The following is a 13,031-nucleotide window of genomic DNA, read 5'->3' as shown; positions in this document are numbered from 1 at the left end:
TTTTGTGAGTTCCTGGTCTGAAACAAAAATGTTAGTTACAGCTTCCCCTAAAACTGTCCTTTAGCCAATTCCAAACTGATCACAACTTGATGGCAGTGGCTCTCCTACGAGAGTCACTTCATAGGTGCAGTAATTCCATATAATTTAATCATTTGAAACTTGTCCTGCCATATTAAAAAGATGAAGAGGTTATAGATCATAAGAGGTGCTTGCAACACAAAATATCTCCCCACACTTTGAGAGGGGTCAGGGCTCAGCAAGTGGCTCAGACTTTATGAAATGTCCCATTACCACGGCAGCATGAGAAATCTCTGTGGAAGTGATATCTTCTGTTACAAATGATCAAATCGGTAGCCAAATTCATGAAAAAAAATTTAGCAAAGATATATTAGGACAATAACAAAAATAGAAATTTCGAAAAAAAAGAAAAAAAAAACAACCACAGCCAAGACCGCGTCAGTCCCAGGAGCAGCACAGGGTGACCTCGGGTTCCGGCTGACAGAGTGACAGCGTTTCCCAGAGGCACACCCCAGTGCTTCCAGCAGCCAGCTCACATACAGTTCATTCTGCTGGGGCCGGGATAACCACACATTTCTTTGTGTTCCTTTGCATGTAAAGCTGAATCCATACAGATGTAGAAACAGACAAAGGTGAACTCAGGGATGCAGACAAATGTCTGAGTGTCCAGGCAGAGGCTGCATTCACATGTACCAGTTTCTGAGTACCGTGATGAAGTCATGTTCCAGGTGCGTGTGTCGTGTGCTCCTCCAGACATTCCATTCCAGGAAGTCCAGATGGGATCTCCCGAATGGGGGAACTGGAGGAAATCCCCCATAATATCCGGGGACTATTGCATTCATAGGGTAACAGACCTGATATCCTGCTGTCCTGGAACTGGTTACAATGAGAATAAGACTCTGTTCTCAGCCAGAGTGGTCAGAGACATACCTTTGGAATCTTTGCAATATTTTATACACACATATATCTATATCTATAGCATATACTACCATATACTACATCTTCAGAGGAAAAAGGCTTTTCCAGCTATATATATATATTTAGGGCTTTAACATCTTACACTCTCAAAATGATGGTTTTAATCCTTTTTGCTGCTTAATACAGAAGGAAACCAGCCAAGGCAAGATGTTTGCTAGTAAGGGATGATTAATTGAAAAATAATTTTAAGAAAATCTGCAAATTATACAGTCTGGTAAAGACTAAAAAGTGACTCCAGTTTCTGCTGTCTGGCAACTCTGTTCCAAGTGACCAAGCTAGATTTTAGTGAGCCCTTTGGGAAAAGCATCTATTCCTCAAATACCTGAGGACACACCTCCCACATACCTAAGGGAGGTATGTGGGAAACTTGTCTGAGGTGGAGGTTGTGCAGTCAGAAGAGGGAAAGCCAAAAATCCTTCATGTGTGAGCACCTGGAGCGATGGCGGTTCCTGGGTGCTCAGTGCAGGGTTTGGACACACCGCACATTGCAGGAGCTCCTGTGCTTTACTGCCAGGAGCAGGGACAGGCCTTGGCATGGGCTCATCCTCCCCAGCCACTGCATGTGTGGGTGGGAGTGTTGGAGCAGGAATTCCCAGGGAATGGTCGTTCTGAGACATCTTAAGTGCTGATAATTGGTGCGAAGCACTGGGAGTGCCCCCAGAACGGTGATTCCATGGGCAAGGCCAGGCACACGCCTTATCTGGGCGCTGCTGCATAATTTAATGTTCATTTCTGTCTCATAAACGTCACTGAGTGAGTCTCGCCCATTAATTCTCCATTAAACTGTAGAGTTTGCATCAAAACCTCCAACTTGTGTGGCTCCTTGGTGTGGACACTTTGCCTTTCTTAGCCTGGAGTCTTGATCTGAAACTGCAGAGATCTGCTTGGCAGCAGGTGTGAAACCAGGGCAATGGTAATAATATAAAGTATTAACAGTAATAATTATATTGCATACCCAGAGAGGAAGATTAGTGGAATGTCTATTGCAATAATTCCAGAATATTCCCAAGTAACATTTCTGTGTGAATAATTATATACAAAGTGAGGACTCAGCTTTAGGCTGGAAGTACCTACCCAAAATGCACTGAAAAACAGCCCCAAATCTGATTTAGGCTTGGGGTAATTGTCTTATGGGGCACCTTGGAGATGAGTTCTGAGGAGGGAAGGCAGGAATGCACGTGGTGGGCACCGTGTAGGTTCTGGCAAAACCATCAGTAGAGCAGGGAGATAAAAGGGCAAGAAGCTCCAAACTAGGAATCTCTCAACTTACAACAATTAAATTAAGAGTCTAAATAAATATGGATGGTTCAATTACTTGCAATTTTTTTTGGCTCTAACAGCCCTGTAAACCTGGACCCACTGAATACTTCAATACTGGCTGCAAGCATCTGCAGGATTTGTGTTTTAGTTGGAACTTGCTGGCACAGATGAGGTAAGAAATGTATTTGCTTTCTGACTAGATTTAAAGATTCTAAAGGGTATTTTATGTACCTCAATTGGGGGATAAAGAATATTGTGATGTGTATTTCAAATGAGCCATTGCAAATCTCATGTATTATTTTCCCGAAATCCCATTCCATTTAAGCTGTCACAGCTTGGGGCCTGCTTCTGCTCTTGGCGAAAACCCGCCATGCGTCATTAAAAAATCCTACCCCCACCTCTTTTATTGCTCCAAAATTCAAATACAAAGTAAAATAACAGTCCCACATGAGAAGACAAACAAGTTTAAGAAATGCAAAGAGGACGAGGCAATAACCTCTGTTACTCCTGGGGGGGAGGCAGCGGGACACCGCGGTCACGATTTGCTGATTTACAGCTCCCATCCCACACCTCCGCTGCCCAAATCCCGTGTCAGCCAGGAACGTGCCCCAGGGCCCACGGCCGTGCCCAGGCTCCCCCCGGCCGGCTCGGGGAGCGGGGCTGTGCCCTCACACCCACATGCCCCGTGCCAGTGCCCCCGGTGCCCCACGCGTGTCCCGTCCCAGCGCCAGCCCTATCCCCGTTCATTCCCATCCTACGCTTCCCCATGTCCCAGTGCCAGCCCATCCCAGTGCCATCCCTACCCCAGTGCATTTCCATCGCACTGCCAGCTCTGTCCCAGGTCCTCCCCGTACCCCGTACCCAGTGCCCCCTATCCCAGTACCCCAGTACCCCCTATCCCAGTACCCCATATCCAGCACCGCCCCGCTCCCGGTCCCCGTCCCCAGCCAGCGCCGCCTCCCCCGGGCCGGGGCCGCGCATGCGTTCGGGGGCCCGCGGGGCTCGCAGCGCTGCCTGGGCTCCATCGCGAGGCCCCGGAGCGGTGGCGGCGGCGGCGGGGCCGGGCCGGGCCGGGCCGGGCCGGCGGTGAGTGAGGGCGGGCGGGGGTCGGGGCCGGGCGGGGGCGCCGCCATCTTGGGGGGGTGGGGGGCCGGGAGCGCAAATGGCGCCGCCGGGCCGGGGCTGCCGGGGCCCCGCGGGACACAAAGTGCGTTTAAACCCCCAAGAGGGGCAAAACTCACCGCAAACCCGCCGATGGACGCCGGCAGAACGCGGGCTTAAGTTCTTTGCACGGTCACAAAGTATGTACAGTTTCTGAGGTGGTGGTTGCCCAGTTTTGACCCAAGAAGTTGAGGAGAAAATTGGGGTTATCCCGCCTGGGCGCCGCTCTGGTGAAACTCCTCGGGACCGTGACAACTCAAGAATATTAACAAACATATAAATCCAGTGCAGTAGAAACAGTTCTTGGAGACCTCCCGAAAACCAGAAAGATTTAAGTTTGAAAACAGATTTTACATGACGGAAAAAAACAAAAAACCATCAAACTTTCTGGCAGCAAATTCAAAGTGCAGAACTAATGGAATGGGGATTTTGGGAGGGGAAGTCCGCGCTGAATAAATAGAGGAATAAATACAATAATTCAAAAGTATCGATCGGCTGCGGGTAGGGGTCGGTGTGGGACAGTCTAAATGATGTTTGGTGTCAGGAGAAAGAGATTAGGACAGTTTTATGGGCTCCTGGTGCTGCAAGAAATCGGATTAGATTTATACTATGAAAACATTTAATTTATTCAATTACTGCCCAGATAAGTTTTTAAGAATAGCCTGTAACTGGGATTAAGGGATAAAGAGCTCTGATATTTTGTGCCAAATTGTAAAAGACCTTTTAGGTCTGTGTTTTATTATATAGTAAAACAGAAGTCAAAAGGAGGGAAAGCAGACTTGGTGCTTCAAACTTTCCTTCCCTACACAGCAATTAAGAGCAGTCTGACGTGGTCTAATCAGTGTTTTTCTTCTTCAGTTTATGATCTATAATCTACTCAGATTATATGTTTTAGAGGATGGGAACAGTCTTTTCCTGAGCGAGTATTCCTGCTTGGCCGTGGGAGATAAGTAATAATGATTAATAGGAGTCCCCAGGGTAATCTGCTGGAATGCATTTTTACAAAGTAATTACAGATGCAATTAAAACAGAGGATGTTTTTGGCCTCTGTGCGCTGGTTTTGCCCTAAAATTGATTGCACCTTATATTGCAAGTAATCCCATTAAAGCTGAACGTGTGTGAAATGAATTGTAATTCCCGGTGAGTGCTGGGGTGGACTCAGAGCCCAGTTTGAGCTGCTGGGGACAGCTGGGTACAACTGCTGGGCAGGTTGTGCAGGGCCAGCTCTGCTTGTCTTGGCCAGAGGTGATTTTCTCTGTCTTCAGGGTTTCATTGCCATAATGAGCAAGGTGCAGGAGGGCCAGTGGGTACACAGCCAGATGTGCTCTGCAGACCATTGCTGCCCCACTGACTCCTCAGGACCCAGGGTGTGTTTTCCTTCCATCAACCATGCTGTTTGTCAGCAATTTCATCACCAGTTCTTTATTTACTGAACTTTTAAGTCTTCACACTCATTTTTAGAAGTAGCATTGTGAATTTATTTGAAGCTGTGTCTGCAGTCTTACTTTAAATGTACTTAATTGTGTTGGTCTATCTGCAGGAGAAGGCCTGACTAGCCCTTATCTCACTTCTGTCTTCATGAAAAGTGATTAGTGCACATACCTCTGGGTATGACAATATATTCCATTGGTGTTGAGGGTGAAGCTTCAGTGTAACCCCTTGTCCTTTGCCATCAGTGCTAGTAGTTTTTGAGAGATGACATGTGCTGCAAGCCTAACACTGGGACATGGAATCAGATCCTCTCAGGATGACAATGGAGATCATAAAATCATGGAATACCCTGAGTTGGAAGGGACCCACAGGGATCATTGAGTTCAAGTCCTGGCACAGCACACCCCAACAATCCCACTGTGAGTGTTGTCAGACAATAAGGTGTGAAGTGTCCATGTGCCAATCCATGGCTCACCTCTGGGCAGGAAAGTGTTCTGGAGGCCTAAATCCCATTCTGAGAATTGCACAGCTTGAATATCAGGGAAATGTACATAGACTGGATCAAAACCAGATTGACCCACAGCAGTGATTACTCTGGGCATTTACAGTCTCTCTGTGAAATAACAAGGTGATTCATGAGTTACCATTCATGTTGGTTCTTCTTCCCCCACACACTGTTCTCTCTGTCCCATATTTTCTGTAATTTATAATCTATATCAGCCTTTTCTCAAGCCCTCCAATTGTGCTGCATGGGCACAAGAGCAGGAAGAAGGAGGCACAGTGGGATGAAAAATCAGATTGGAGACTGGGGGAAAAATGACCAAATGAGTCCTTATTAAGGAAGCCTGGCAGCTGCACACTCCTGCACATGGAATCAGTTAGTAATCAATGCCAACAGAGATCTGACCAAACCTTCTTTCTCCTAATTAGCATCACTCACTGAGTTCCACAGGTGAGGTGTGAGGGCAGATGTGCTTTGCTAAATTTGACAGATTATTTTCTAGAGAATGGTTCAATTTACTGCTAAAATACTTTACCCCCAAGGAATGGGTGTTTTATTGCTGGGTTTATCATCTTTTGGCTCATCTCCTGTTTGTTTTGTTTTGGTTTTTAAATTTCTGATTGAATCCAGCAGAGTGATGGGATAAATGCATGGTAGAGCTAAGCAAACAGGTAGAGGTTGTGTTCATGAATCACACAGGATTTGTTTTGACAACCCTATTTATGCTGCAGCTTTTAAACTTTTTGAAAGGCTGAGAGAATTGGGATTGTTCAGCCTGGAGAAGAGAAAGCTTCGAGGTGACCTAATTGCAGCTTTGCTGTGCCTAAAGGGAACAAACCTACAAGAAAGCTGGAGAGAGACTATTTACAAGGGCCTGGAGCAACAGGGAGAGCAGGAATGGCTTCATGCTGGCAGAGGCAGGTTTAGATCAGATCTTAGGAAGGAATTCTTCTCTCTAAGGGTGGGGAGGCCCTGGTACAAGTTACCCAGGATAGCCGTGGCTGCCCCTGGATCCCTGCAAGTGTCCAAGGTCAGGTTGGACAGGGCTTGGAGCCACCTGGGATAGTGGAAGGTGTCCCTGCCCATGGCAGGGGTTGAGAGACTGGATGGACTTTGAGGTCCCTTCCAATCCCAAACCATTCTAGAATTCTGTGATTCTACTTTGGGTCACTCTTGCAGAGCATGAAGGTTTTTTAGGTGTGTAATTCCTGTGTGGCTTCAGGTGATGTTCAGAAGTGTGTTTAAGTCTTGCAGTGATTACAGGTGATTCCCAGGGACTGGGATTTCAGGCCTGCAGAGTCATTCCTGGGCTCCCAGCTGGGCCCCATGGAGGTTTGTGCAGGGCTGGGGCAGTGGCCAGGTGCCCTCCCCAGAGTCACTGCCCTTCCCAGGTGGGAGGGGAGAGCTGGGGAAAGCAGCTCAGCACCAAAGGCTCTCAGTGAAACCCACAAAACTGGAAGTGCGCTCTGTTTCTGCTGCTCTCTTTCCATGAAGGAACAGAAAGCATTAACTCTGTGGGCATGGAATAAGGTTTTGTGCCTTCTTTTGCATCCCTCCCAGTCTGTTTGGAATAGGTCAGAATGCTGTCCAGCACGGCACTGAGTGCCTGTAAGGACAGGAGAGAGGAGCTGCTGCCACACGGCTGTCACAGTGTCACCCAAACCTACAGAGAGGCAGCAAGGTGGGTGTGGTGGCAAAGAGGAACAGTCCCACTCGAGGGGGCAGCACTGCCAGGTGTGTGATGCTCTATGGGAACAGGCAGCACTGCCAGGTGTGTGATGCTCTGTAGGAACAGCCCTGCCAGGTGTGTGGGGCTCTATAGGAACAGGCAGCACTGCCAGGTGTGTGATGCTCTATAGGAACAGCCCTGCCAGGTGTGTGGGGCTCTATAGGAACAGGCAGCACTGCCAGGTGTGTGATGCTCTATGGGAACAGGCAGCACTGCCAGGTGTGTGATGCTCTATGGGAACAGGCAGCACTGCCAGGTGTGTGCTGCTCTGTAGGAACAGCCCTGCCAGGTGTGTGGGGCTCTGTGGGAACACTGGAATGCCAGCTGGCATCAGCAGGGGAGGGGCTGGGTGTGGAACAGGCACAATCAGCAGCCACAGCCTGTGCCAGTGCTTTTCCTCTGACTGCTGGAATAGATACATGAGTGTGTTTTTCACACTGCTGTGTCAGCAAACCAAGATGAACAGCTCAGAGGCTCCAACAGTGCTTTGGGCTTTGTTCTAGGATGAGCTGCTGGTTTAGAGTAAACTCACAATTTTGCTGTCTGATCCTGTGAGCTGATTGAGGTCACATTGCCATGGTGTTGTTTACTTGTCCCCCAGTGCAATAGCATACTGTAATCCATATGTTATCGTGTGCTTAGGGGAAACTTGGAAGGGCTCTGTTGTACAAATGAGCTGGACAAACTCCTGAAAACCCAAGGACTTCATCTTGTGATCCTGTGGCAGAACCTAGAGCAAAAGTCTTTGCTTCTCCTCCATACCAGCCAAAGCATCCCTCTCCCTTCCTAGACCCTTTTCCCACTCTAATCTTTCAGAGCAATATTTTCCTTGATTTGTAGTTAAAACATTTCCCTCTTTGTGGGAAACAAAAATTAGTAGGAAGTGCAATGGGGGAGCTTGGAATTCCTCAATTCTGAATTTTGTCTTTTTTTCCTTTCACTGACATAGTCTCTTCACGCCATTAAATCTCTGGTGGCTCCTGGCGCTTTCTCTTGAGGCATTGGTACAGTTCCATTGCAGCCTCTGAAGGTTCATTTCAGTCCCTCACTGATGAGGTTCCTGGAGATGAGGCTGGGGTTTTATTTGGTAATGGTATTAGTTCAGCCTTGCAAAACATTGTTTGCCTGAGGTGAGTAACAGGTTTTGAGGGTGAGTAAAGCGTCATCTGTCACCGTCACAGCCAAGTACAGGCGAGGTGTCTGAGCTCCTAAGGGTTCTGAGCAGTTCTGGGTTTAGTTGTGCTGCAAGGAGTCATGATGGGGTTAGTGTGTTTGTGTTTGAAGTGCAGCTCTGTTCCTCATTGATGGCACAGGAGAGGCTGGCAGATGTCACCTGTCAGGTGTCAGACACCGCTGCAGAGCTCCCAGGAGATGGGAGCTTCAGAGCTGGTTTGCACTGAGTGAGAGCAGCAGCTTTGCTCAGCTCCTGCCCTGTTTCAGGGCAGAAAGGTGATTTGTAAATCAGTTATTCCCAGAACAGCACAGTATCAGATGGTTGCCTTGATGCCAGGTGCTTCTTGAATGGGATTTTGCCTCCTGGTCCATGGAAGCTTTGCCAGAAGTGCTGCAAACTTCACGTTAATACTGGATTTACAGTGTTTGGGTTTATTGCACCATTGCATTCCTCACCAGAGAGAGACACTGAAATCCTCATGTCATTGGAAATTATCCTGGCGGCACCTGGAATGGGATTCCTTTTGAAATATTTCTCTTCCCATCAAGTCTGATGGTGTTTATAGAAGTAGAGTGAACCCCTATCTACCCATTTAGCCTTCACACTCACTTTGAGTGAACTTTTACTCTTTTTTCTTCTTGTTGGTTTTTTTTTTTTATATATATAATTTTTCATCTCCTAACAAAGGTAAGATGGATATTAAAAGCCAAAGCTGGTTTTCTACAGTAACAATGAGGTGGTTTCCCAAGCCTGCACTGGTTCAGGGGCAGAAATGAGATCAAAACCTGAGTATTTCTGGCCTTTTCCTGTGGATTCCCTGTCTAAAGATAAAGCATAGAGGTCTGGGTGGAAGCATATTAATTAGGCTTCATTATCTCTGTCAGCCTGGCAATCATTTATCATTTCATGAATCTGAATCTGCAACGTAGAACTGAATAACTCATCTCAGTTTTGAAGTATCTTCTTTTGCCTTAATATTTCTGAGACTTAAAATGCTAAAGATGAATAGAAATCACAAACTGGGACAAATGAGGAATATTTGGGCCTGACTACGGTTCTTCAAAATGTTTCATGTTCGTTTCTGCTGTCTTTTTAATTGCCCCCATTTGCTTCCTTTTATTGGATTCTCTTGATTTTAATGCAGATTTTACTAATAAGGGAGCATTGTAAGAAAAGCGATTATTTCATTTTTCTGTGGGTTCTACTGGATTATAAAATGCAGAGATGAGAAAGACCAATTATTTTATCAGGCCTTCTCTGCTTAAGTTCCAAATAATTTTCTACATTGTGATTTTTGACATTTTTCCTGGCCTAGTTTGAAGTAAATTCTCCAAGTTAATTACTTATGTCCAAGTAACTTCCAAACTCCTTCTCCTAGAGGGAGCTTTGTAAATAATCTTGGTGCTTGAGCTTCTTTATTTTTAAAGCCTGAACACAAAGAATAAAATCTAAAAAAGGCTGGGCTTGCCCTTGTTGAAACTGGTGACCAAACATTTGCTATAAACAAATGTTTATAGATGTACAAGGCTCCATCAAATATTAATATATCCAATACCACCCAACACAAGGCTCAGTGAGTCCAGTTCCTGCCTCTCCCTGCAGCCGTGGGGATGGGGATGTTCTGTGACCCTGAACATGGATATGGCCACAGATGTTCCACACCTGCACTTCCCATAAACTGGGGGAAGCTGGGGAGCTCCTACAGAGGTTATCCCAGGTATATTTCCTATTGCCATTTGCAAACATCTCTCCTGCTTTTGGCTCAATTAAAATAATCCTAAAGAGCTGTGGTGGTGCTGGAATTGGAGCTGCAGGAATGCTGAAGTGTCCTGTGCTGCCCAGCATCAGGTCTATGGGTCTGCCTTTGGTTGAATTATGCTCACGCTGAGCCTGAGGGTAGAAAGTTGAGCACCTGGAAGGCTTCAGGTCAAGAATGGAGTTCAGGGGCAAACAGGGCTCTCAGGAATCAGAACCAAGGTCTGATGGTCACAAACCTGGGGTTCTGTGTTAGAAGAGGGGGAGTGGCTGTTGACATTTGCAAACGAAGGTAGTCAGCTGTTCTGTTCTTTTGTGCTGAAAACAAATACACAGAATTGCCTTCAAGGCTGCAAGTTCTGAGTCTTGGGGAGGAAAAGATGAATTTCAACTGAAATAAATTTGAGCTGAAGAAACTTGAGAGCTCTGAAAAATCAGGTGGTTGTTGTTGTTACCACATCAGGCATTCAGAATCAGGCCCCTGACATTCGACCTGTGTTGATAATCTTCCTTTTCTTCCTCCTCCTCCCTTTGAGCAGTGGGAAAGGGCTGTGAAGGACCTTAAGCTATGAGGAGACAATTCTGCCAGCAGATGTGGATAAACCTTCATGCTTGGGGTGTTCTGAGATCAGTGGTCTACACTCCCATAAAACATGGAATCGGTCCATTGACTCCTTTGGGTTATTTTGCAGGGGTATAACTTTTGCCCTGTGTTCAATCCAAGTCATTACACTTCTGCTCCTTACCCAGCAGTAACATTCCATTGCAGAAATAGCTTCACTTTTATTGATTCCTCCTAATGGCAGAGAATCAACAAAGCACCACATTATTTATTAGACTGAAAGACACCAAATGATAATGTGTTGTTTTATATTAGATGATCAAGTGGAAGAGCCCTCAGTACCTTGGTTAGTGGGTCTGGTTGTAATGTTCAGCTGGAACACAATAACTGGCTGTCCAGAGAGCTGCTTTGTCCTTAAGATGTCAAATATATATTTTTTCCTGTTTAATCCTTTTTCCTTCTTTCTCTTCTTGCTATATTCCAGTTCTTGCATGCACAAAATGCATTTTTCCTTAATACCATTCAAGAGCATCTCTGGAAGGACAGATTATTTCTGGAGGGTTTGTGCGGATTTCATATTAGCAAACCTGCTCTGCTGAGCTCTGTTGTGTAAAGGAAGATTCAGTCCTGATAGTAAATTCTGCATTTCCAGAACTTAGGAATGAGGGATAGAGCTGTGGGATGAAACTGGAGGTTCCCCCCATGATCAGCCAGGCCTCACCCACAGATCAGACTGTTAGTAAAGATGCTCATTGTTTTTCTGATGCAAATTTATGTGTTCTGGGATTGGGGTTAGGCTTCCCCAGCTCACCTGGCCACAGGTGCACTGTGAGATTTTGGCAGGAGGGAGCCCTGGCCTCTGTCTGCAGCGGTTTGGGCAGAACCAGAACTGTTCATTCAGTGCAGGGGCGTCTCTGCCCTAGAGACCTCTGCTCCTGCAGTGCCTGGGCACCTTCCCAGCTCCTGGGCACAGGAACCCTGTCTGGAGCAGCATGTGGAGCTTGGAGATCTCCTTCCGCTGTCCTTCTGCCATGGCACCGAGCTGTCCCACCAGCCTCAGCCTCTGGAATCTGCACCAGGATGCTGCTGCTCCTGAAGTGTTTGAGGGAGATGAACTGAATGGAGTCCTGCAGGAAGCTGAGTCCACTCAGAATTGTCATTTCTTCAGAATGGGACATTTGTCTTTGTGTTGAAATGGAATCATGCTCTGTCTTCTTGGGGCTGCAGAGAAGGATGTGAGCCTTTCAGAAGCAAGTCCAGCATCTTTGAAGCTTTAAAAAATACAGGCTTTAAATAAAGAGAGGGAGGAACATTTGGGATGAAGCTTTGATAGGGTGCTGGAGGCAGGATCCTGAGGCCTGGAAGCATATAGAAGACAGAGGGGGCTTCTCCACTCAGCAAAGGAGCCCTGTTTCAGAGCGAAGCAAATGCTTTCAGGCTGAAGTTTCAGTGAAGTGCAGATGGCTGAGAAAAGATCTCAGACTAATGAAGTGCTTGGAATAAAAGCTTTGGAGCAGAGCTTGCAAATGCAACCACCTTTGACTTGCCTCTTTTATTTTGGAGTTCAGTAGCTCCATAATGCACACAGTACAGAAGATCAAGGAGTGGGTAATCTTTGCAGCTTTTTGCTCATCAAAAAGGTGTTTTTTAGTTTAATTTTTTTAATATTTGGTTGCATTTGCAGGTCAGGAGTAATAAAAGATGCATAGCGACACTATTTAACACACTTTAATAATTTTATCTGGACCAGTAAAGTGTTCCTGCATGGCCTGTGTTTTAAGCTCCAAGGATGAGTCTCTGAAGCCTGCCATGTATCATGCTTTTTCCAAAGCTACCCGGTGTGTGTCTGGATGGGTTTTCTAGTTCTGCATCTGGATTTGCTGTGATGTCCTCAGCAGGACAAGCTGAGTGTGTGTGAGGCTGTAGTGGAGCAGGGATGGGTGTCAAACCCTCCTCCTTCCCAGCTCTCCCTCCTGCCCTGAGTGGCACAGGGAGATGGGAATGGGGGTTGTGGTCAGTTCATCACAAGGTTGTTTCTGTTGCTGCTCAGGGAGAGGATTCAGAGTCCTTCCCTGCAGGGAATCCTCTCGTGGGCGAGAGCTTTTCATGAACTTCTCAAAGTGAGTCCATCCCATGGGCACCAGTTCTGCACACACTGCTGCAAGGTGGGGCAGCCCTTCAGCCTGGGGTCAGCCCTTCAGGCTGTTCAGCATCACTTACTTTGTAATCACCAGTTTCCTTTGATTAAATTATTCACTGTTTCAGCAGAGAGCTCCCTCACAGATGGTATCAAGGAGTCATTAACGTTTGAAAAGACCTTTAAGATCATCAAGTCAACCAAGATGTGCCTGAGAGTACTATTGGAGACCAGTGCTCCAAAATTAAAACATTACCAATAAAAGGGGGTTTTCTCTGCTGAGGTGGTGTGGCAGCACACAGGTGATGGTTGCTTCCCTCACTA

At 46.6% G+C, this 13,031-nt stretch overlaps 1 protein-coding gene across 1 annotated transcript in view; it reads left to right on the top strand.

The window, feature by feature from the left end:
- Nucleotides 1–3,235: 3,235 nt before the first annotated feature.
- The window catches only part of LOC131567920 (lethal(3)malignant brain tumor-like protein 4), a 39,559-nt gene continuing 29,763 nt past the window's right edge, over nucleotides 3,236–13,031 (top strand). Inside the window, 2 exon segments of the mRNA XM_058819721.1 lie at nucleotides 3,236–3,313; nucleotides 3,315–3,342. Coding sequence (XP_058675704.1) covers nucleotides 3,236–3,313; nucleotides 3,315–3,342 — 106 coding nt within the window.

Source organism: Ammospiza caudacuta, chromosome 25, assembly GCF_027887145.1.
Source record: "Ammospiza caudacuta isolate bAmmCau1 chromosome 25, bAmmCau1.pri, whole genome shotgun sequence".
Classification (NCBI taxonomy): domain Eukaryota; kingdom Metazoa; phylum Chordata; class Aves; order Passeriformes; family Passerellidae; genus Ammospiza; species Ammospiza caudacuta.
The sequence above is the reverse complement of the archived record's forward strand: the minus strand, read 5'-3'. Positions and strand labels throughout refer to the sequence as shown.